This window comes from Melospiza melodia, chromosome 12 (genome assembly GCF_035770615.1).
Source record: "Melospiza melodia melodia isolate bMelMel2 chromosome 12, bMelMel2.pri, whole genome shotgun sequence".
NCBI lineage: Eukaryota > Metazoa > Chordata > Aves > Passeriformes > Passerellidae > Melospiza > Melospiza melodia.
In genome coordinates this window covers 1,163,556-1,183,733 of record NC_086205.1, presented here as the reverse complement: position 1 = coordinate 1,183,733, position 20,178 = coordinate 1,163,556, and the positions used below count along the sequence as shown (strand labels likewise).

The following is a 20,178-nucleotide window of genomic DNA, read 5'->3' as shown; positions in this document are numbered from 1 at the left end:
ACCACCCCCCACGCCCCATAGAGAATCATTACAGCCACGCATACAACTCCCATCATCCCTCGCGCACCACAGCGTCCCAGTTACTCGCCAACAACTCCCGTCATGCCCCGCGCCTCCCTTAGCCCATCACTGCAGGCCCCGCCCCTCCCGCACTACAACTCCCGTGCTTCCCCGCGGCGCTTTTCCGGCGCTTTTTCGCTTCCCTTAGCGCCCCCCGGCCATGATGGCGGAGGTTCTGGAGCTCTGGCTCCGGGAGGAGATGGAGCTGCCGCCCTCCGCAATCCCCTCCCCGGCCGCACTCCGCAGGTCGAGACCAGCCGGGGACCCCCATAGGGACCCCCCTGAGGCGTGGAGGGGCCGGGGGGTTTCGGGGGCCGGGGGTGGGAACCCCCCGAGGGCTCCGTGAGGGGAGAGCGGGAATTTGGGGGGGGCTGAGGAGGTTTGGGGTCCCCTTGGAGGGTCCTGCGAGGTTTTGGGGGGTCCTGGGGGGATTTTGGGGTCCCTCTGAAAAGTACTGGGGAGGTTTTGGGGTCCCTTTGGAGAGTACTGGGGAGGTTTTGGGGTTCCTTTAGAAGGTCCTGGAAGGGTTTGCAGGTCCCCTTGGAGGGTGCTGGGTGAATTATGGGGGTCCTGAAGGGATTTTGGGGTCGGTTTAAAGGGTCCTGGGGGGATGTTGGGGTCCTTTTGGGTGGTCCTGTGGGAGTTTTGGGGTCCTTTTGAGGGGTCCTGGGGGAATTTTGGGGTCCCTTTAGAGGGTCCTGGGTGGGTTTGGGGGGTCCTGAGGTGGTTTTTGGGTCTCTTTGGAGGGTCCTGAGAAGTTTTGGGGGGTCCTGGGGATGCTTTTGGGGTCCCCTTGGAGGGTAATGGGGAGGTTTGGGGAGATCCTGAGGAGATTTTGGGATCTTTTGGAGAGTTCTGGGGGGTTTTGGGGTCCCTTTGGAGGGTCCTGGGGATGCTTTTGGGGTCCTTTAGAAGGTCCTGGAGAATTTGGGGTCCCCTTGAAGGGTCCTGGGAGGTTTTGGGGTCCTTTAGAAGGTCCTGGAGAATTTGGGGTCCCCTTGAAGGGTCCTGAGAGGTTTTGGGGGGTCCTGAGGGGATTTTGGGGTCCCTTTTAGGGCATCCTGAGTGGATTTGGGGGTTCCTTGGGGGTGATTTTCGGGTTCCTGGGTGAATTTTGGGCTCCTGGGTGAATTTTATTGTCACCGCCAAATGTTGGGGTGCCCCAATTCCCTCCCCTGCAGGCTCTGCTCCGGCCCCGCAGCCCCCATTTGGGATTACGTCATCCGCCACGTCTGGAACCAGCGGTGAGGGGGGACCTCAACATTGGGGAGGGTGAAAACCCCCAAAAATTTAAAGGGGACCCCAAAATTTAAGGGGAAGGAGAGGGAGATGCTTTCCGGGCCTACAGCTCCCATCATCCCCCGCGCCCCACTGAGTTCTATTATAGCCAAGCCTACAACTCCCATCATGCCTCACGCCCCTTTGAGTTTTATTATAGCCAAGCCTACAACTCCCATCATCCCCCGCGCTTCACTGAGTTCCATTATAGCCAAGCCTACAACTCGCATCATCTCCCGCGCCCCACTAAGTTTCATTCTAGCCGGCCTACAGCTCCCATCACGCCCCGCGCCGCCCATGGAGCATCATTGCAGGCCCCACCCCTCCTGAACTACAGCTCCCGTCATGCCCCACGCCGCTTTTCCTGCTCTTTTTCCCGGTTCTCCCCTCACAGAATTTTTGGGGTGTCCCCACAGGAACGTGAAGAAGATCCGAGGAAATCTGCACTTGTATCTGAAATTTTGGGGGATCCTCAAAAATTTGGGAGTTCCTGGGACAGAAAATTCTGAACACCCCAAATTTGGGGGTTCAACCTTCAATTGAAGGGGAGATTTTTGGGGGATCCCCAAATTGTTCCTTAACTCGGGGTTCAGGTACTGGCACCTGCAGGAGCTGGAGGTGAGGGGGACCCCAAAACCTGAGGGGGAATTGGGGTCAGATTTGGGGTGGGGAACTCAAAATTTGGGGGGGTTCCCTCAGTTTTGGGGACAGCTTGGGGAAATTTTGGGATTTTGGGGGAATTTTCATGAATTTTAAGGGATTTTTTTGGATTTTGGGGGATTTTTTGGGATTTTTGCAGGGGATTTGAGGGAATTTTGGGGGGTCCACGGGAGTTTTGGAGCTTGAAATGGGATTTTTTTTTTGTGGGCAAAATGCAAAATTTTTGGAGAAATATTTTGGGTTTTGTGGGAGTTTGGGGAGGGATTTGGGGGGTTTGGGGCATTTTAAAGTGATTTTGGGGGGGAATTTTTTGGGGAATTTTGGGGATTTTTTTGCGGGGTTTTTGGGATTTTCAGGGTTTTTGGGGAATTTTGGAAAAGACATTGGGGAGTTTTTGGGATTTTTTGACAATCTCAGGGATATCTGGGTGAATTTTGGGGGGAATTCAGGCGGATTTGGGATCCGCTTTGAGCCTCATTTTTGTGGGAGTCTGGGGGGTATTGGGAATTTTTGGGGAGAATTTTGGGTGATTTTTTGGGGGAATTTTGGTTATTTTTTTGGGATTTTTAGGGGAATTTTGTGGATTTTTTTGGAATTTTTTTGGGGAATTTTTGGGGATTTTTGGATATTTGGGAATTTTCAGGGTTTTTGGGAATTTTGAAAAAGATTTTGAGATTTTTTGACAATCTCAGGGCTACTTGAGGGAATTTTGGGGTGAATTTGGGAGTTTTTAGGGTCAATTTTGAGCCTCATTTTTGTGGGTTTTTGGGAGTTTTTAGGGGAATTTTATGGATTTTTTGGAGGGAATTTGAAGGATTTTTTTAGGGGACAATTTTGGGGATTTTTTGGAGGATTTGGGCCCATTTTAACCCTCATTTTTGTGGAATTTTGGGGTTCTTTTGTGGAGTTTTCCCATTTGGGAGTTTTTGGTATCATGAGGACGCTGGGCACAATCTCAGCGACCTTGGGGTGGATTTGGGTCCATTTTGAGCCTCGTTTTTATTAAATTTTGGGGATTTTTGGAGGCATTTTTTTGGGGGGCAATTTTTGGGAGATTTTTTCAGGGAGATTTTGGAGGGAATTTTGGGATTTTTTAGGGGAATTTTGGGGATTTTTGGGGGAATTTAGGGGGTTATTTTGGGGGGGGATTTTGGGTGGATTTGGGGGTCGATTTTGAGCCTCATTTTGGTTTTTTTTTGTGGAATTTCCCCAGACTTTGGGAGTTTTGGGTATCACGAGAACCCTGGGCCCAATCTCAGGGATATTTGGGTGAATTTTGGGTGCATTTTGGGCTGAATTCGGGTGGATTTGGTTCCATTTTGAGCCTCGTTTTTATAAAATTTTGGGAGTTTTGGGGGGATTTTTGGGAGAATTTTGGGAATTTTTTTGAGTCTTGTTTTTATAAAGTTTTGGGGTATTTTTGGGGAGAGTTTTGGGGGGAATTTTGGCGAGTTTTTGGGGATTTTATTCAGGGAATTTTGGGGTCAATTTTGAGCCTCATTTTTGTGGGATTTTGGGGGGGGGGGGGTTTGTGGGATTTTTCTCAGTTATTTGTGAGTTTTGAGTGTTGTGAGAACCCTGGACACAATCTCAGGGATATTCGGGTGAATTTTGAGGTTTATTCGGGCAGATTTGGGCCAATTTTAACTCTTGTTTTTGTGGAATTTTGGGGTTTTTTGTGGGATTTTCTCAATATTTTGAGAGTTTTGGGTATCGTGAGAACCCTGGGCACAATCCCCGGTACATTTGGGTGAATTTTGAGGTGAATTCTGGCGCTTTTGGGCCGTTCCGGCTCCGTCGAGCCAGCAGGGGGCGCTGCGCGCGGCCCTGCAGCGGGTCCGGAAGGAGGTGCGGGACCTGGGGGACACCATTGCGGGCGCACAGGAAATGGCGCAGCGCCTCGCTGAGTCCGGCCGGAAACGCAGCCCCTGCACAAAGGGTCCTACCCTCAAAACCTCCATTTCGGGGGCTCCCCACCCCAAATTTTGGGGTCTGCGCCATTTTTGGGGTCTCATGATGCCCCTAAGTCCCAATTTTGGGGTCCTCACCACAAATTTGGGATTACTTGCCCACTCAAAACCCCAATTTTGCGGTCCCTGACCTGCCCCTAACCCCAAGTTTAGGGTCCCTGATGCTCCCAAACCCCAATTTTGGGGTCCCTCAACACCCCAGACACAAAATTTGGGGTCCCTACCCCTAAATTTTGGGATTCCCCTAATTTTTATTGTCCCAGAACCTCTGAACCCCAAATTTGGGTCCCTGAACACCCCAGCCCCAAATTTGGGGTCCCTCTCCCCAATTTTAGGGCCCCAGCACCCCCAAAAACCCAACTTTGTGGTCCCATGTCCCACTAGACCCCAATTTCGGGCTCCCTGAGCCACTAGAGCCCCAGTTTGGTATCTTCACCCCAAATTTTGGGGTCCCCTTTCCCAATTTTGGAGTCCCTGGACCCCTCCCAACCCCAATTTTTGGGTCCTTACTGTATTTTGGGGTCTCTACCCCCAAATTTTGGGGTCCCCCTGATTTCTAGTGTCCCAGAAATCCCATAATCCCGATTTTGCGGTTCCTGACCCCCCAAACCCCAGTTTTGAGTCCCCATCCCCAATTTTGGGGTTCCAGAAACCCCCAAACCTCAATTTTTCTCCAAGCCCTAAATTTGGGGTCCCCTTCCCCCTTTTTGAGCTCCCAGGACCACCAAAACCCCAAATTTGGGGTCCCTGAACCCCCTAAACCCAAACTTTGGGGTCCCTTCCCCAATTTTAGGGTCCCAGACCCCCCCAAACTCCAGTTTTGGGGTCCCTACCCCCAAATTTTGGGGTCCCTTCCCGATTTTTAAGGTCCCAGACCCCCCCTAAATCCCAAATTTGGGGTCCCTGAACCCCCCAAACCCCAATTTTGGGGTCCCTTTCCCCAATATTTTGGGCCCCAGGATCCCCCTAAACCCCAAATGTGGAGAGCATTATTAATAATTGGTTAGCTGAGAAAGGCCACACTGATATAATGCCACTGGTTAAACTGAAGGAGAAAAGTCAGCAGTCAGCAAGCTAAAAGGAAGAGTCAGCAGCGACCTTGCTGCAACATGAGGATAGGGAGTTGAGATTAGTCCTGAATACATCCTAAGAATATGTAGAAAGTATCAAAAGTAGAACCATAGGAATGTAGAAGTAGGCGTAGGTGCTGATATGCAAGCTGACCAATCCTGAGCTCAACTTTTGCAATATGTATGAAGCTCATTATTAACTGTATTTAACCCGCCGTACTGATCAATAAAATCGAGCCTGTGATGATCAAAATGATGTCCTGGTTCCCTTCCGTCGACAAATGGTGGAGAATGCGGGCATAACCGAATCTCTGCCCTTTTTCTCGGATTAAAAGAAAAAGGGATTACGCCACGGTCCGGAAGTTGGGTTTGGGTCCCAGCAGCCGGGACGGTGCCGGAATTTGAAGCACCCTTAAGGTTCACAACTGTGACTTAAGCCAATACGTGTCGCCAGAGCCTGGAGAGCTGCAACAGCGCGCGCTGATTAATAGGTATGGATAGGCAAGCGGCATATGATTTATTTACCGCCTATTTAGAGCGGCGTGGGATAAAAGGGATAGATTTAAAAAAGGAGTTACCAGGGTTATTAGCTTATGGCCATGCTAAGGGTATCTTTTCTAATCCTCATACAGTTCATGAGTTATCAGAGTGGAGAAAGTTTGGGGAAATATTGTGGGATACAGTACTAGACGACGATAAGTCAGCAAAGAAATTCGGGAAGTTATGGCGGGTGGTGTATAACACGTTACTTCAGCAGGTCTCTGAGAGAAAGGCAGCAGAAAGGGCAACAGAAGCTCATAAGAGGAATATAGGGTATGGTCGTGAAGATGATCCCCTGGCACCCTCTGTAACTAAAGTACTTATGCCTAAGAGTCCCCAGCAAAGTGGTGTGGAGGATTTCTCTATAGGCGCAGTGGAACCGTCTGCACCTTTCCTGTCAGAGGGGGAGGGCGAGTCGGATGGTGGGGGTAAGAGCAAACCAGCTTTGCCTCCGCCACCAACTTCAGGCGGGTCGGATGGTGGGAGTAGGGGCAAGCCAGCTTCGCCTCCGCCACCAGCTTTGCCTCCGCCGCTTCCCCTCAGTGAGCCGGCTCCGGTTACAGCTTCGGTGGGGGGGTCACCTCCTCCGCCCAAGCCGGCTCCAGCGGGGGGGCGGATTGCCCCCCGCAGGCTGGCTCCGTGTGAGCCGGCTCCGGTTTCACTGTCAGCTCCAGCGGGGGAGGGGGGGCTCCCGCGTCCCCCGCGCGAGCCAGCCTCTGCTTCACTGCCCCCTCCGCGCGAAACCTCGGTGTCTGCACCGAAGTGCCAGCAGCATAGCACCCTTAAAGGGCCAGATCCCATCCCAGGGGCACACCGTGATCCATGGGGGGAGATGGCTAAACAGAGGAGGGAAGCTTGGGCTGCTTTGGCGAAAGAAGTAATGCAAATGGGGGATGGTGAGGCGGTGGAAATAGCTTCTAGTCTTGCATGTCCAGTTACGTACACACCACAGTATGATGCACAGGGGAACCCTACGCATAATATAGCAGAATATACTCCCTTAGATTGGAAGCTGTTAACTCAGCTACATTCTACGGTTAGTCAGTTTGGAGTAAAAAGTGAACCTGTTAAGCAAATGTTAGATTATCTTTTTAATACTCAGGTTTTATGTCCTAATGATTTAAGAGGAATAGTTCGGTTGATATTTACTCATCATCAGCAGTTATTGTTTAATGCACATGACCCATTACATGGAGTAACAGTAAAGGAGCTGATGGGCTTAGAGGCATTTTTACGTACAGAGGTACAGATGATATCGGGAGAAGATAAACTTACAGAGTCTATGTGGTTAGTGCGTGCTGCAATAGATATGGTTAAAGAGCCAGGAGGGTTACCAGCTTATATGGGTATTAAGCAAGGAAGGGAAGAATCATTTGGAAATTTTATCGATAGAACAGCTACTGCTATAGATCGGGCTGGTGTTGCAGGGCGCTATTGAAGCAGGTGTGCTTTGCAAAATAGCAATCCAGCAACCCAAAGAGTGTTAGCTACTTTAGGGGCAAATTAGACTATTGAGGAAGCATTAGAGTGAATGGCATTAATGCCAACAGCTTCACAGGCATTTATAGCAGAAGCCTTAAAGGAATTAGGATTAGGGTTGCAAAAGCATAGTCTACTCAAAATCAGGTGTTAGCTGCTCTTGCTCCTCTCCGAAGAGGCTCACTGGCAGTCACGTAAAGAGGCTCGAGACCAGTCATCAAGTGTTACCGATGCGGCAATGAGGGACAGACACAAGTTGCCTCAGTGACATCAGAGACACCAGCAGCTGCCGTGACATCGCTGCTACCTCCTGTCTGCAACCCGCAACAACCGGGAGCCTCGGCTTGGACTTATCAGCAGCAGTAGACATCACACTAATGACGAACCGGCCTGAGAGGATACCCACTGGAATAAAGGGTCCTCTTATATTAAATGGACAAACATGTGGAGCATTATTGCTGGGACGTTCCTCTATAACTATGTTGGGATTATTTGTTTTGCCTGGTGTTATCGATGCAGACTTTACAGGGGAAATACAAATTATGGCTTACACCCTTTATCCTCCGATTAAAATTACAAAAGGACAACGCATTGCACAATTGGTACCACTGTCACAAATGACATCGGGAATACAATCATTTACTGGGCAAGCACGGGATGAAAAAGGTTTTGGCTCTACTGGTGTTACACTTTTAACTGTGGATTTACAAAATAGACCAAAACAAAAGGTTGAAATTACCTATGGGCATCAAAGCATAACCCTTTATGGATTATTGGATACAGGAGCAGATACTAGCATCATTTCTCCAGAAGCCTGGCCACAACATTGGCCTCTATTTCCTTCATCAAACATGCTCACAGGAGTAGGAGGATTTACATTGGCAAGCAGGTCGCCGTCTTTGTCTGTGTGCATTGAGAATCAACAAATATCTGCTGTGTCTTCAATTGTTCAACTGCCTCCTACAGTTTCCTGTTTAATTGGAAGGGACATTTTAACACAATTGGGAGTGGTGTTAACTAATCAGCACCCTTTGGGGTAATTGCCATTGCTTGGACTTTCCCCATTCCACTCACCTGGAAAACGGATACACCGGTGATGGTTAAGCAATGGCCATTAAAAGGGGAGAGTAAAGGGACACCTGCGACTGTCCACAAGCCCTTGGAATACACCTATTTTTGTAATCAAAAAGAAATCAGGGAAATATCATTTGATACATGATTTGAGGGCTGTAAATGACCAAATGGAACCAATGGGGGGCCTTACAGCCTGGTCTTCCAAATCCAGCTATGATTCCAGAACACTGGCCACTTTTAATTATTGACCTAAAGGATTGTTTTTTTCACTATTGGCCTGCATCCTGATGACATGAAGAGATTTGCTTTTACTTTACCAGCAATAAATCATGGGGAACCAGATAAAAGATTTGAATGGACATCTCTTCCGCAGGGCATGCGCAACTCTCCCACTTTATGTCAGCTTTATGTTGATGCAGCATTACAGCCACTACGTCGTAAATGGCCAGCAACTATAATATATCATTACATGGACGATATTTTGTTTGCACAGCAACAGCCATTCTCCTCTTTACAGATTAACACCATTAAAAATACTCTTGCTGCATATTCACTTGTTATTGCTGCAGAGAAAATTCAGACTACAAAGCCCTGGAAATATTTGGGATGGACTTTGACGAATCAAATAGTGATACCACAAAAATTGGAATTACAATTGGACATTAAAACTCTACATGATGCACAGAAGTTGCTGGGAGACTTACAGTGGCTGAAGCCTATTGTGGGAATACCAAATCACTTATTAGAAGCCCTACGGCCCTTGTTAAAAGGTGTGGACCCTACTACTCCTGTACACCTGACAAAGGAGCATCATCTTGCCTTGCAGCAAATTAGTAACTGTGTACAGCAAGGGTATGTGTCTCGTCGACAACTCGACCACCCCATTGACCTTACTATTTGGAATAGCCCTTGCCACTTGCTTGGTGCTCTCTCTCAGTTGCAAAAGAAAACGGGGAAGATTCGGGTGTTGGAATGGTTGTCACCACCACTACAGCACAAGAAAACAATATCTTCAAAAATTGAACAATTGGCTGCATTAATCAAAAAGGGGCGTCTCAGAATTCTTGAAGTGGATGGTAGAGAACCTGCTACTATTAGATTACCTATGGAAAAAGAAACCTTGGACTGGTACTTGATAAATTCAAAGAATTTACAAGAAGCATTATTGATGTCACCTGCTAAAGTAGAGACTAGTAAATTAGTGCCTAGAGTTTTGCAATGGATGACAGAATGGAACTGGATTACTCGACCTTTAAGAGAAGAAAACCCCATAGAAGGAGCTATTACAGTTTTTACAGATGCAGGAAAGAAATCAAGGCGTGCTGCTGTTACCTGGCAAGAAAAAGGACAATGGAAGCATCAACTCCTCACAGCAGACCCTGCACATAGCTTACAAACTTTGGAATTGTTAGCAGTAGTATGGGCGGTGTCCAACTTACAGGAGCCTTTAAATGTGGTCACAGACTCTATGTATGTTGCAGGAGTAGTCAAACGAATAGAGGAAGCAGCAATTAAGGAAGTAAATAATAAACGATTGTATGAGTTACTGATACAGTTAAGGAAAGCTTTACGGGAAAGAGCAAACGGTACCCTTAAGCAGTATATTGAAAAACATCAAGATTTGACAGATCACAAGCATGTTTGGCTAAGGTTTTGTATGTGATTAATCATTTATGCATTTTTGGGGAAGATGAATACCCCCCCTGCAATGAAACATCATCCAAGGTCAGGTCAGGAAAATACTAAGGAAGCAGAGGTCTGGGTTAAGTATAAGAACCCAAGTTCAGGATTATGGGAAAAACCTGCAAAAGTATTATATTGGGGTCGGGGTATCTTTGTGTTTCCTCACCTACAGGGCCTTTGTGGGTGCCTGCTAAGTGGACTAAACCTGTTTTTGATGCAGCCTCTGGTGGATCACCTTACGGAGGAGGACAAGGAGCGACTGGGGAAGAAACTGCTTCTAGTCCTACAGCCACTACTGTTTCAGTTGAAGGGGTACTCGGAAGCGGTGGACAGAGCACTGACACGTCACTACCGGACGGCCCAGGAGTTGATTGGTTTTATTGACTCATTATCAACTTTTCACTTAACAGATCCAGCGAAACTACATTGCCTTGACTGTCACAATTCACATTGTGCTGCCTGGATAGCTCTACATTGTGGGGGTTGTAAAAGAACTTTTTGGATAGAACAATCATTATTACGGGATTTGTGGTGTCATACTTGTGAACACGAGCACACGTGGGGTAGAAGCTGGCAAGATGAATTAAGGAGACAAACGGGGCAAAACGCATATATAGCTTTAAATCTTTATGAGTCTCCTGAACAGAAGGTTCTTGCTTATTATCGACGGGAAATGCAATGTATTGTAAATAGAATTAAGGTTCAAAGTAAATCACGTATAGTTTCTATAAGGTGTAGGAAATTAGTGCCTTTAACACAGCATTCAGTTGTAGGACCCTTCCAAGGGGATCCTGATAGAGCATTAGATTGCTGCGTTGATAAGTTGCAAAAATTAAGTTTGAAAGTGGCAGGACCAGTGAAATTAGGAGCAGCAAGATTGAAGATAGATAAGAAGAAGAAGGCAAAAAGGGGAACGGTCTCATTTGAATAGGGGTATCAGTGATTGCTAATTAATTTTCTATGATTAGAACAATTTTGCTGTTGTGGGACCCTCGGGAGGATATAGTTGTTGAGGAGGATAACGAACAAGAACTACGATTACGAAATAAGATACACCTTGTGTTAAAGAAAGACCTTGAGCTGTTAGCCTCATATAGTAAAAAGGCTGAAGAGGCTTTGCGATCACCACCATTGAATTGGTTGCTTTGGGTTGAAGATACACAATTTTATACTGGTCCTTACTTACATTCGCTTCCTTGTTATGTTTGCAAAAAGGATAAAGATAAATGCTATGCATGGGTAGCTTTGCATTGTGCAGATTGTAATCAGGTTTATTGGTATTCACAGAAGTCATTGGGATATTTAAGGTGTACATCTTGTTTTGGAAAGTGGATTCGAAATCATATCTGCGTTAGAGCTCTTGAACAAAGTACTGGCCTGCCAGGACGGACAGGATTACAGCTCTTTGAGAGTGCAGAACAAGTGGTTATAGCATATCTTAGGTGGAAGTTACAGGAAAACCTTAGAATATATGAAATTACTAAAGCCTAACGCATCATAGCAGCTCGCTGCAAAGCTGATTTGCCTTCAAACTTACCTCGTGCTATACTTGTGAGCAAGGATGCTGATTTAGAATTAGATCAGTATATTCAAGAATTGACTCAGCCTTACAATAGACAATCTAGCAAACCAGGGAAAAGACAGCGAAGAAAGAAAAAACAACGTAAGCAGAAGGAAGAAAAGGAGAAACAAAGTAAGCAGAAAGAAAAATGAGGTTTGTTTTTGTAATACTGCTCAATGCTGTAGCAAGTGAAGCAGTAGGAGTAACACACTTTAGTCAACCAAGGGAAAATTTATGGGTAACACTTGCTAATCAAACTAACCAATCATCACTTTGTCTTAGTCTTGGAGGAGTCACTAACCCATTTCGAACATGCCTGGTGGGACTTCCGGTGTGGTCTCCTGGAGAATTTTGCAGTTTGATAAACAATAAAACCTTATGTATGTCTAACATGTCAAACATCACATTGCCGGTGCAACAAGGGTATACTGCAGGTCAGAGTGATGGCTATCGTCAATGCTTACTAATCCAATCACTTAACACCTCTTTGCATTCTCCTCCTGAGGAATCGGATCTTTTTGGAAGTACAAATGCCAGCATATCTAACACTACAGCTGGTGGATGGTTTAGCTTCAAACTTTTGGGTGCTCAGAATTTAAACCAACCTAAAGAAACATGGGCCACCCTAGATTCATCCCTGAATGTGAGTGAATTCTCTCCACAGCATTACAGTCAATGTAACAGCACAAATATCACAGCACCAATGAAATTACCCACAGGAATATTTTTGATTTGTGGAGACAGGGCGTGGAATGGTATACCAGCTAAACCACAAGGTGGACCCTGTTTTATGGGAAAATTGTCACTGTTTCATCCTAATGTGTCCTTGCTAATACAGCTGAGTCAAAATTCAAACAGGAGAAAACATAGCATACATGACTTAGACTGCAGCAAGATAGGAGATCCACGGTTTTGGGGCACATTCAAACAGGTGGTGGTTTCAACTATCTTACCAGGAGGATCTGCCAATAAAGCCATGAATTTAGCAAAACAATTAGGATGCTGGGCAAAGAATGAGCTGAACAAGACATCACAAATTCTAGACATGCTAACTGCAGATGTGCAAAGTGTTAACCATGCTGTTTTGCAAAATAGAGCTGCTGTAGATTTTTTGCTCTTAGCACAAGGGCATGGATGTGAAGAGTTCGAGGGAATGTGTTGCATGAATCTGTCTGATCATTCAGTGTCCATTCACACTAAGATAAAAGAGTTACAACAGGGACTTCACAAACTTAAGGAAGAAGACGGTTTAGGAATTGACGAATGGCTTAAAGGCTTGGGACTTGGACCGTGGCTGAGGAACCTTGTGATCTATGCTATAGGACTGCTGGGTGTAATTTTACTGTTTTTGCTTATTTTGCCTTGTATCTTTAACTGTATCCAAAACATGGTCAGCCGTACAATAGCAAAAACATGGCAAACTAATCTCCTTGCACAAGAAGAAAACGGGGGAAATGTGGAGAGCATTATTAATAATTGGTTAGCTGAGAAAGGCCACACTGATATAATGCCACTGGTTAAACTGAAGGAGAAAAGTCAGCAGTCAGCAAGCTAAAAGGAAGAGTCAGCAGCGACCTTGCTGCAACATGAGGATAGGGAGTTGAGATTAGTCCTGAATACATCCTAAGAATATGTAGAAAGTATCAAAAGTAGAACCATAGGAATGTAGAAGTAGGCGTAGGTGCTGATATGCAAGCTGACCAATCCTGAGCTCAACTTTTGCAATATGTATGAAGCTCATTATTAACTGTATTTAACCCGCCGTACTGATCAATAAAATCGAGCCTGTGATGATCAAAATGATGTCCTGGTTCCCTTCCGTCGACACCCAAATTTGGTATCCTCACCCCAATTTCCGGGTCCCCTCCCTCAATTTAGGGGTCCCAGACCCCCCAAACCCCAAATTTGAAGGTTCTCACCCCAAACCTTTGGGGTCCCCCTTTCCCCCCAGACGCCTCGCTGGAGGTGGCGCAGAGCCGGCGGTGGGTGGAGCTTCAGCGAGGGGCGGAGCTTCAGCTGCTGGGGGCGGAGCCGGGCCCGGCTGGGCTGCGGGACGGCCACGAGGGGGCGCTGCGGGCAATCCGTAAAAGGTAAAAGGGGCGGGGCCTGAAGGGGCAGGGTGGAAGGGGCGGGGCCTTGCAGTGTTTCCTTATATGGGCAATGGGGGAATTTCCTTATATGGGCAATGGGGGAATTAGGGGGATTTTTCGATTTTTGGTCCCTGACTGAATTTTGGGGCCCTTCAGGGGATTTTGGTTGATTTTTGAGGGGATTTGGGAGGATTCTCTGGGATGTGGGAGGATTTTGAAGGGTTTTCAAGAGATTTTTTGTCTCTCGGGGGTTGTGAGAAGATTTTGGGGCATTTTGAGGAGAATTTGGGGTCCCTGAACTGTTTTTTGAGGGTTTTGGGTGCCTGAGGAGATTTTGAGACAATTTGAAGGATTTTGAGGGGATTTTTGGGGCCCTGATGGGATTTTGATGAAATTTTGTGGGATTTTTGAGAAGATTTTGGGTGGGTTTTGAGGTAAATTGGAGGATTTTGATGGATTTTGGGGCCCTGAGGGGATTTAGAGTTAATTTTAAGATCTTGAGGACATTTTGGGGTCCCTGAGAGGGTTTTCAGGTGATTTTGAGGGATTTTTAGAAGATTTTGTGGTCTCTGAGTGATTTTTGGTGTTCCTGGGTTGATTTTAGGGACCCTGAAGGGAATTTCAGGGTTTTGCCTGATTTGAAGGGAATTTTGAGGTATTATGGGGAGATTTCAGGGTCCCTGAGTGGATTTTGAGGTGATTTTGGATGTCTGAGGGGAATTTGGAGGAGTTCGAAGGGGTTTTGGGGAAGTCTGAGGTGATTTTGGGGTCTGTGGGGGAATTTTTGTGGGATTTTGATGGGATTTTGGGATCCCTGACAGAATCTGGGGGTTTTAAAGGGAAATTCGGGGTCCCTGAGATGATTTTGAGAGGATTTTGTGTTCCTAATGGGATTTGGGGAAATTTTGAGGGGTTTTGAGGAGGTTTTGGGGTCCATGAGGGGATTTTTGAAGAATTTTGGGTTTCTGAGGGGATTTGGGGGAATTTTGAGGCGAGTTTGGGTTTCTGAGGGGATTTTTTGAGATTTTGAGGTGTTTGAGGGGATTTTGAAGGATTTTGGGGAATTTTAAGGAGATTTTGGGGGTCTTGAAGGATTTGGGGGTATTTTAAGGGAATTTGGGGTCCCTGAGGGATTTTAGCAGTTTTTAAGGGATTTTTGGGGTCCCTAATATAATTTAGAGGAGATTTTTGGGTATTTTGTGGTGATTTTGATGGATTTGTGGGGTCCCTGAGGGATTTTGGGGGATTTCTGAGGGGATTTTGGGATTCTGGGGAGATTTTGGGTTCCCTGAGGGATTTTTGGGGCGTTTTAAGGGAGTTTTGAGGTCTCTGAGGAGGTTTTTTGGGGATTTTAAAGTGGTTTTGAGAATATTTTGGGGTCCTTGAGGGGATTTAGAAGGGGTTTGAGGTTATTATTAAGGGTTTAGAGGAGATTTTGGTGTCCCTGAGGGATTTTGGCAGATTTCAAAGAATTTTTGGGATGTCTGATGGAATTCAAAGGTGATTTTGGGGCATTTTGTGGTGATTTTGAGGGATTTTTGAGGTCCCTGAGGGATTTTGAGGTTTCTGAGGGATTTTGGGGGGATTTTGAGCAGATTTGGGGGTTTCTGAGGGGATTTTGATGGGTTCCGATGAGATTTTGGGGTTCCTGAGGGATTTGGGGCTTTCTGAGGGGATTTTGGGGAATTTAAGGAGATTTTGGGTTCCTGGGGGGCTTTTGGGGGATTTTGGGGAATTTGATGGGATTTGAGTGAATTTGGGGGATTTTGAGGAGATTTTGGGGACTTTAAAGGAGATTTTGGCATCCCTGAGGGATTTTGAGGCCTCTGAGTTAATTTTGGGGTCCCTGAGGGGAATTTTGAGATTTTGGGGGATTTTAAGGGAATTCTGAGGAGGTTTTGTGGTGCCTGAGGAGACTCTTGGGGGGAATTTGAGGAGATTTTTGGAGATTTTGAGAGAATCTTGGCGTTCCTGAGGGGATTTTGGGGCATTTTAAGGGAACTTTGGGGTCGCTGAGGAGATTTTGAGGAGATTTTAGAGGTATTTGAGGAGATTTTGGGTTCCTGAGAGGATTTTCAGGAGATTTGGGCAATTTTGAGGAGATTTTGGGGCATATTTGATCAATTTGGGGGGATTTTGAGGGGATTTTAATGGAACTCGAGGAAATTTTGGGGTCTCCAGTGGAATTTTCAGATTTTGGGGCATTTTAATGGAATTTTGAAGAGATTTTGGGGCCCATGAGGGAATTTGGGGCATTTTAAGGGAACTTTGGGTTCCTGGGGGGAATTTGAGGAAATTTTAGGTCTCTCAGGGGATTTTTGGGGGATCTTGTGGTCTGTGAAGGGATTTTGGGGCAATTTGATGAGATTATTGGGGATTTCAAGGGTATTTTGGGGGAATTTGAGGAAATTTTGGGTCTCTGAGGGGAATTTAAAGGAAATTTTGATATTTTGGGCAATTTCAGAGGATTTGAGGGAATTTTGAGGGATTTTGGGGAGGTTTTGAGGACATTTTGGGGTTCCTTCAGGGATTTAGAGAAAATTTTGAGAAAATTTGGGGTTCCTGAGGGGATTTTGGGGGATTTGGAGGGGATTTGGGCAACTTTCATGAGATTTTGAGGGAATCTGAGGAGATTTTAATGGAACTCGAGGAAATTTTGGGGTCTCTGGTGGGAATTTCAGATTTTGGGGCATTTTAAGGGAATTTTGAGGAGATTTTGGGGTTCCTGAGTGATTTTGAGGGTATTTGGTGATCCCTGAGGGGATTTTGAGGAGATTTTGAAATCCCTGAGGGAATTTGGGGCATTTTAAGGGAATTTTGGGGTTTCTGAGGGGATTTTTCGGGGATTTTGGGAGAATTTAATGAGATTTTGGAGTTCCTGAGGGATTTGGGGGATTATAAGGGAAATACTGGGGTCCTTGAGTGGATTTTGGGGGATTTTAAGGGAATTTTTGGCGTCTTTGGAGGATTTGGGGAGAATTTGAGGTGATTTGGGGCGATTTTGAGGAGATTTTGAGGTCCCTGGTGGAAATTTTGAGATTTTAAGGAAATTTTAGGGAAATTTTGAGGGATTTTGAGGCAATTTTGATGGTCCTGAAGGGATTTTGGGGAATTTTAGGTGATTTTGGGTTTCAGAGGGGACTTTTGGGAAAATTTGGGAATTTGAGGGGAGTTTGGGGAATTTTGGGAAATTTGAGGGGATTTTGAGGAGATTTTGTGATGCCTGAGTGAACTTTGAGGTCTCTGAGCTAATTTTGGGGTTCCTGAGGGGAATCTGGGGAGAATTTGAGCAGATTTTGGGAGATTTTGAGGGGATTTTGGAGTGCCTGAGGGTATTTGGGAGCATTTTAAGGGAATTTTTGTGTTTCTGAGGGAATTTTGGGGGGGATTTTAAGGGAATTTTGAGGTTCCCTAAGGGGTTATTGGGGAATTTTGGAGTTCCTGAGGGGACTTTGGGGTCCCTGGTGGGAATTTTCAGATTTTGGAAGATTATGAGGAAATTTTGATCAGATTTTTGGGTCTCTGAGGTGATTTTGGGGGATTGTGAGGCAATTTTTGCTTTCTGGGGGGATTTTTGGGGTTCCTGAGTGGATTTTGGGGTTTCTGAGGGGATTTTTTTGGAATTTGGGGAGATTTTGGGGCCCCTGAGGTATTTTGGGGTATTTTGTGTCCCTAAGGGGATTTGGAGGGATTTTGAAGAATTTTTGAGGGATTTTGGTTGATTTTGAGGAGACTTTGGAGTTCCTGATGGGATTTTTTGGGTTCCTGAGTGGATTATGGGTAAATTTGGGGGATTTGGGGGCATTTTTTGGAGATTTTGGGTATTTTTAAAGATTTTTGGGTCCCCTCAGGCTGGGCCAATCCCGGGACGAGCTGTCAGCCATCTTGGCTGTGGGGGCAGAGCCGGAAGTGCTGGTGAGTGGACGGGGCCTGACACGGTGGGCGGGGCCAGGAGACCATTCATGGACCCCAAAATCAGCCCAGGACCCCCCAAAAATCCCCAAATTCCCCCAACCCCTCCCCCTCCGCAGGTGTCAATCAAGGCCCTGTGCAAGGAAGGCCAGGGAGGCGGAGCTCCAGAGGCCACGCCCATGCACGTAAGCCACAACCTTTCCTCCTTAACCCCTAATTAACCCCTCAATTAATCAATTAATTAATGAACCCCAGAGCTGCCAATCACCCCGGGAAGGCTCAGGAGGCTCCGGATTGGTCGGAACAGGCTGAAGTGGGTGTGGCTGGCTGGGGGAGGGGGCTGGGCTCTGCTTAGGCCACACCCTCTGCTCTGACACGTGGCGCCTCCTACAGGCTGTACTGATTGGCCACAGCCCAGAGGCGGTGCTTTGGGCGCTGGAGGTCCTGGCCAATCAGAGCACAAGGTGGGTGGGGCCTGAAGGAGTGGGTGGGGCTTAAGGGGGACGGGGTGGCCAAAAGAATGGGAGGGGCTTAAAGCAGTGGGTGTGGCTTAAAGAGATGGGGGGGGCTTAAAGTGGGGATGTGGCCTAAGAGGGTGGGTGGGGCTTTAATATGTTAGGGGGGCTCAAAAGGTGGGTGGGGTTTGAAGGGGTGGGTGGGGCTTAAAAGGGTCGGTAGGGCTCCAAGGGGTTACGTGGATTTAATGGTGGGCAGGGCTTAAAGGTGTGGGTGGGACTTAAATGAGTGAGTGGGGCTTCAATGAGTGGGTGGGGCTTAAATTGTGAGTGGAGCTTAAAGGGATGGGGTGGACTTCAAAGGGATGGATGTGGCATAAGTGGGTGGAGCTTAAAGGGTGGGTGGGGCTTAAAGGGATGGGTCGGTGGGGCTAAAGGGTAGGTGGGGCTTAAAGAGGTGGGTGTGGCTTAAAGGGAATAGGTGTGGCTTTAAGGAGTGGGTGAGGCTTAAAAGAATGGGTGGAGCTTAGGGTGGTGGGTGGGGCTTAAGGGAATGGGTGGGTCCTGAAGACTTGGGTGGGGGCTTTAAAAGGTGGGTGGGGCTTAAGGGATAGGTGTGGCTTAATGAGAATGGGTGTGGCTTAATGGGGTGGGTGTGGCATAAAGATGTGAGTGTGGCTTAAAGAGATGGGTGGGGCTTAAACATAGGTGGGTGGGGCTTAAACAGTGGGTGGGGCTCAAAGGGATGGGCAGGGCTTAAGGGGGTGGGTGTGGCCTAAAGGGGTGTGTTGGGCTGAAAGGGATTGGGTGGGGCAATAATGGGTGGGGATTAAAGTAGTGGGTGGGGCTTAAAGGGGTCTGTGTGGCCTAAATGGGTGGGTGTGGCCAAAGGAATGGGTGGAGCTTGAAGGAGTGGGTGTGGCCAAAAGGAACGGGTGTGGCCTAAGTGGGTGGGTGGGGCTTAATGGGGTGGGTGTGGCCAAAGGAATGGCTGGGGCTTAAAGGAATGGGTGTGGCAAAAAGGAATGGGTGTGGCCTAAGTGGGTGGGGCTTAATGGGGTGGGAGGGAATTTGGGGGGTTTATAGGACATTTTGGGGTCCCTGAGGGGATTTCTGGTGCCATTGGGGGCGTGGCCTCACACCTGTCAATCACAGAGCTCTCCTGGCTGGCCCTGCCCCCTCAGCTGAGGCCCTGCCCACCCTGAAGAGCCTCCTGCAGGTGAGGGGGGAGGGGGACAGGGTTGGGGTCAAAATTGGGGATTTTGGGGCTCCTTGGGGTCAAAATTTCAAAATTTGGGCTTTTTGGGGGGTCAGAATTTCAGATTTGGGGGATTTGGGGCTTTTTGGGGTCAAGATTTTGAATTTGGGGCATTTGGGGGGGATTTGGGGGTTTTGGGGATTTCTTGGGTCAGAAATTTGCATTTTGGGGAATTTTTGGGGGACTGGAGGGATTTTCGGAATTTTTTTGGGTTGGGATTTGGGATTTTTAGGGGGGATTTGGGATTTTTGGGGGATTTTGGCAATTTTGGGGTCAGGATTTGGGGTTTTGGGGTGGATTTGGGGTTTTTGGGGTCCCTGGATCCATTTTTTTGTGTCCCTGAGGTTTTTTTCGGGTGGATTTGGGATTTTTGGGGTGGATTATGTGGTACTGGGGGGTTTCGGGGCAGATTTTGGGATTTTTGGGCTCCCCGAGTCCATTTTTGGGTTTCCTTAGCTGGTTTTGGGGTAGTTTGGGGTTTTTGGTGTGGTTTTGGGGTTTCCGAGTCAATTTTCAGGATCCCAGGGTTGTTTTTGGGGTGGATTTGGGGGTTTTGTGCAGCGAGGTCCGTGGCCTGAGACCTTTGACCCGGCTAGCTTTGAGGGCGGCCAACAGCCCACTGCAGGGGGGGTGTCAGTGCCGGTGGCAGGGCCCCAGGGCTGAAGCTTCAGGCACCCCTTGGCGGCAGAGGCCTCGGGCTGTGCCTGCGGGGACGAGGTCTCGGAGGAGAGCTGCGAATCCGGATGAAGAAATGAGAGTCGGACACTTCCTGGGGTCTAAACAGGTTTAATCCCTATGGCGACCAGCAGGTAGTGACAAAGAAACGTGGGAGGACAGGGATTATAAAGGGAGGTGGGAACCAAGAGAGGGGATTACAATAAACCAATCAGGGAAAGTCAGGGGATGAGCTTAACTTAACAGACGTGAGGGGAAAACCGATAGTTATATTGTATGGGAGGGGCCCTGGGACCACAGCCAATCACGGCTCCCACTGAGGGGAACATTCTGGAAAACTAGGAGGGGTGGGGAGTGATTGACTGGGCCCAGGGAGGAGAAAGAACTATACATATTTGGAAATAAAGGGAGGA

The 20,178-nt window shown here is 47.3% G+C and overlaps 1 protein-coding gene across 3 annotated transcripts; it reads left to right on the top strand.

The window, feature by feature from the left end:
• Positions 1-213: 213 nt before the first annotated feature.
• LOC134423491 (uncharacterized) lies at positions 214-20,171 on the top strand. 3 transcript variants are annotated; one of them, XM_063166457.1, is made up of 11 exons: positions 214-306; positions 1,242-1,304; positions 1,755-1,787; positions 1,932-1,956; positions 13,327-13,465; positions 17,317-17,380; positions 17,497-17,562; positions 17,633-17,690; positions 17,771-17,841; positions 18,988-19,051; positions 19,779-20,171. In XM_063166457.1, the coding sequence occupies exons 1-11, from the start codon at positions 221-223 to the stop codon at positions 19,878-19,880; spliced, it is 771 nt and encodes a 256-aa protein (XP_063022527.1). In that variant the 5' UTR covers positions 214-220; the 3' UTR covers positions 19,881-20,171. The 3 variants fall into 3 exon arrangements, 2 of the variants coding, with proteins under 2 accessions (XP_063022527.1, XP_063022529.1); XM_063166459.1 differs by having other exon boundaries at positions 19,687-20,171; XR_010029140.1 differs by lacking the exons at positions 17,633-17,690; positions 19,779-20,171.
• Positions 20,172-20,178: the final 7 nt, after the last annotated feature.

Excerpts from the sequence above, each read along its gene's own strand:
- LOC134423491 (XM_063166457.1), top strand. The coding sequence starts at position 221 with ATGATGGCGGAGGTTCTGGAGCTCTGGCTCCGGGAGGAGATGGAGCTG. Across the intron at positions 1,788-1,931 it reads ATCCGAGGAAATCTGCACTT|GTACTGGCACCTGCAGGAGC; the intron begins GTATCTGAAATT and ends CTCGGGGTTCAG. Across the intron at positions 17,381-17,496 it reads GGGCAGAGCCGGAAGTGCTG|GTGTCAATCAAGGCCCTGTG; the intron begins GTGAGTGGACGG and ends CCCCCTCCGCAG.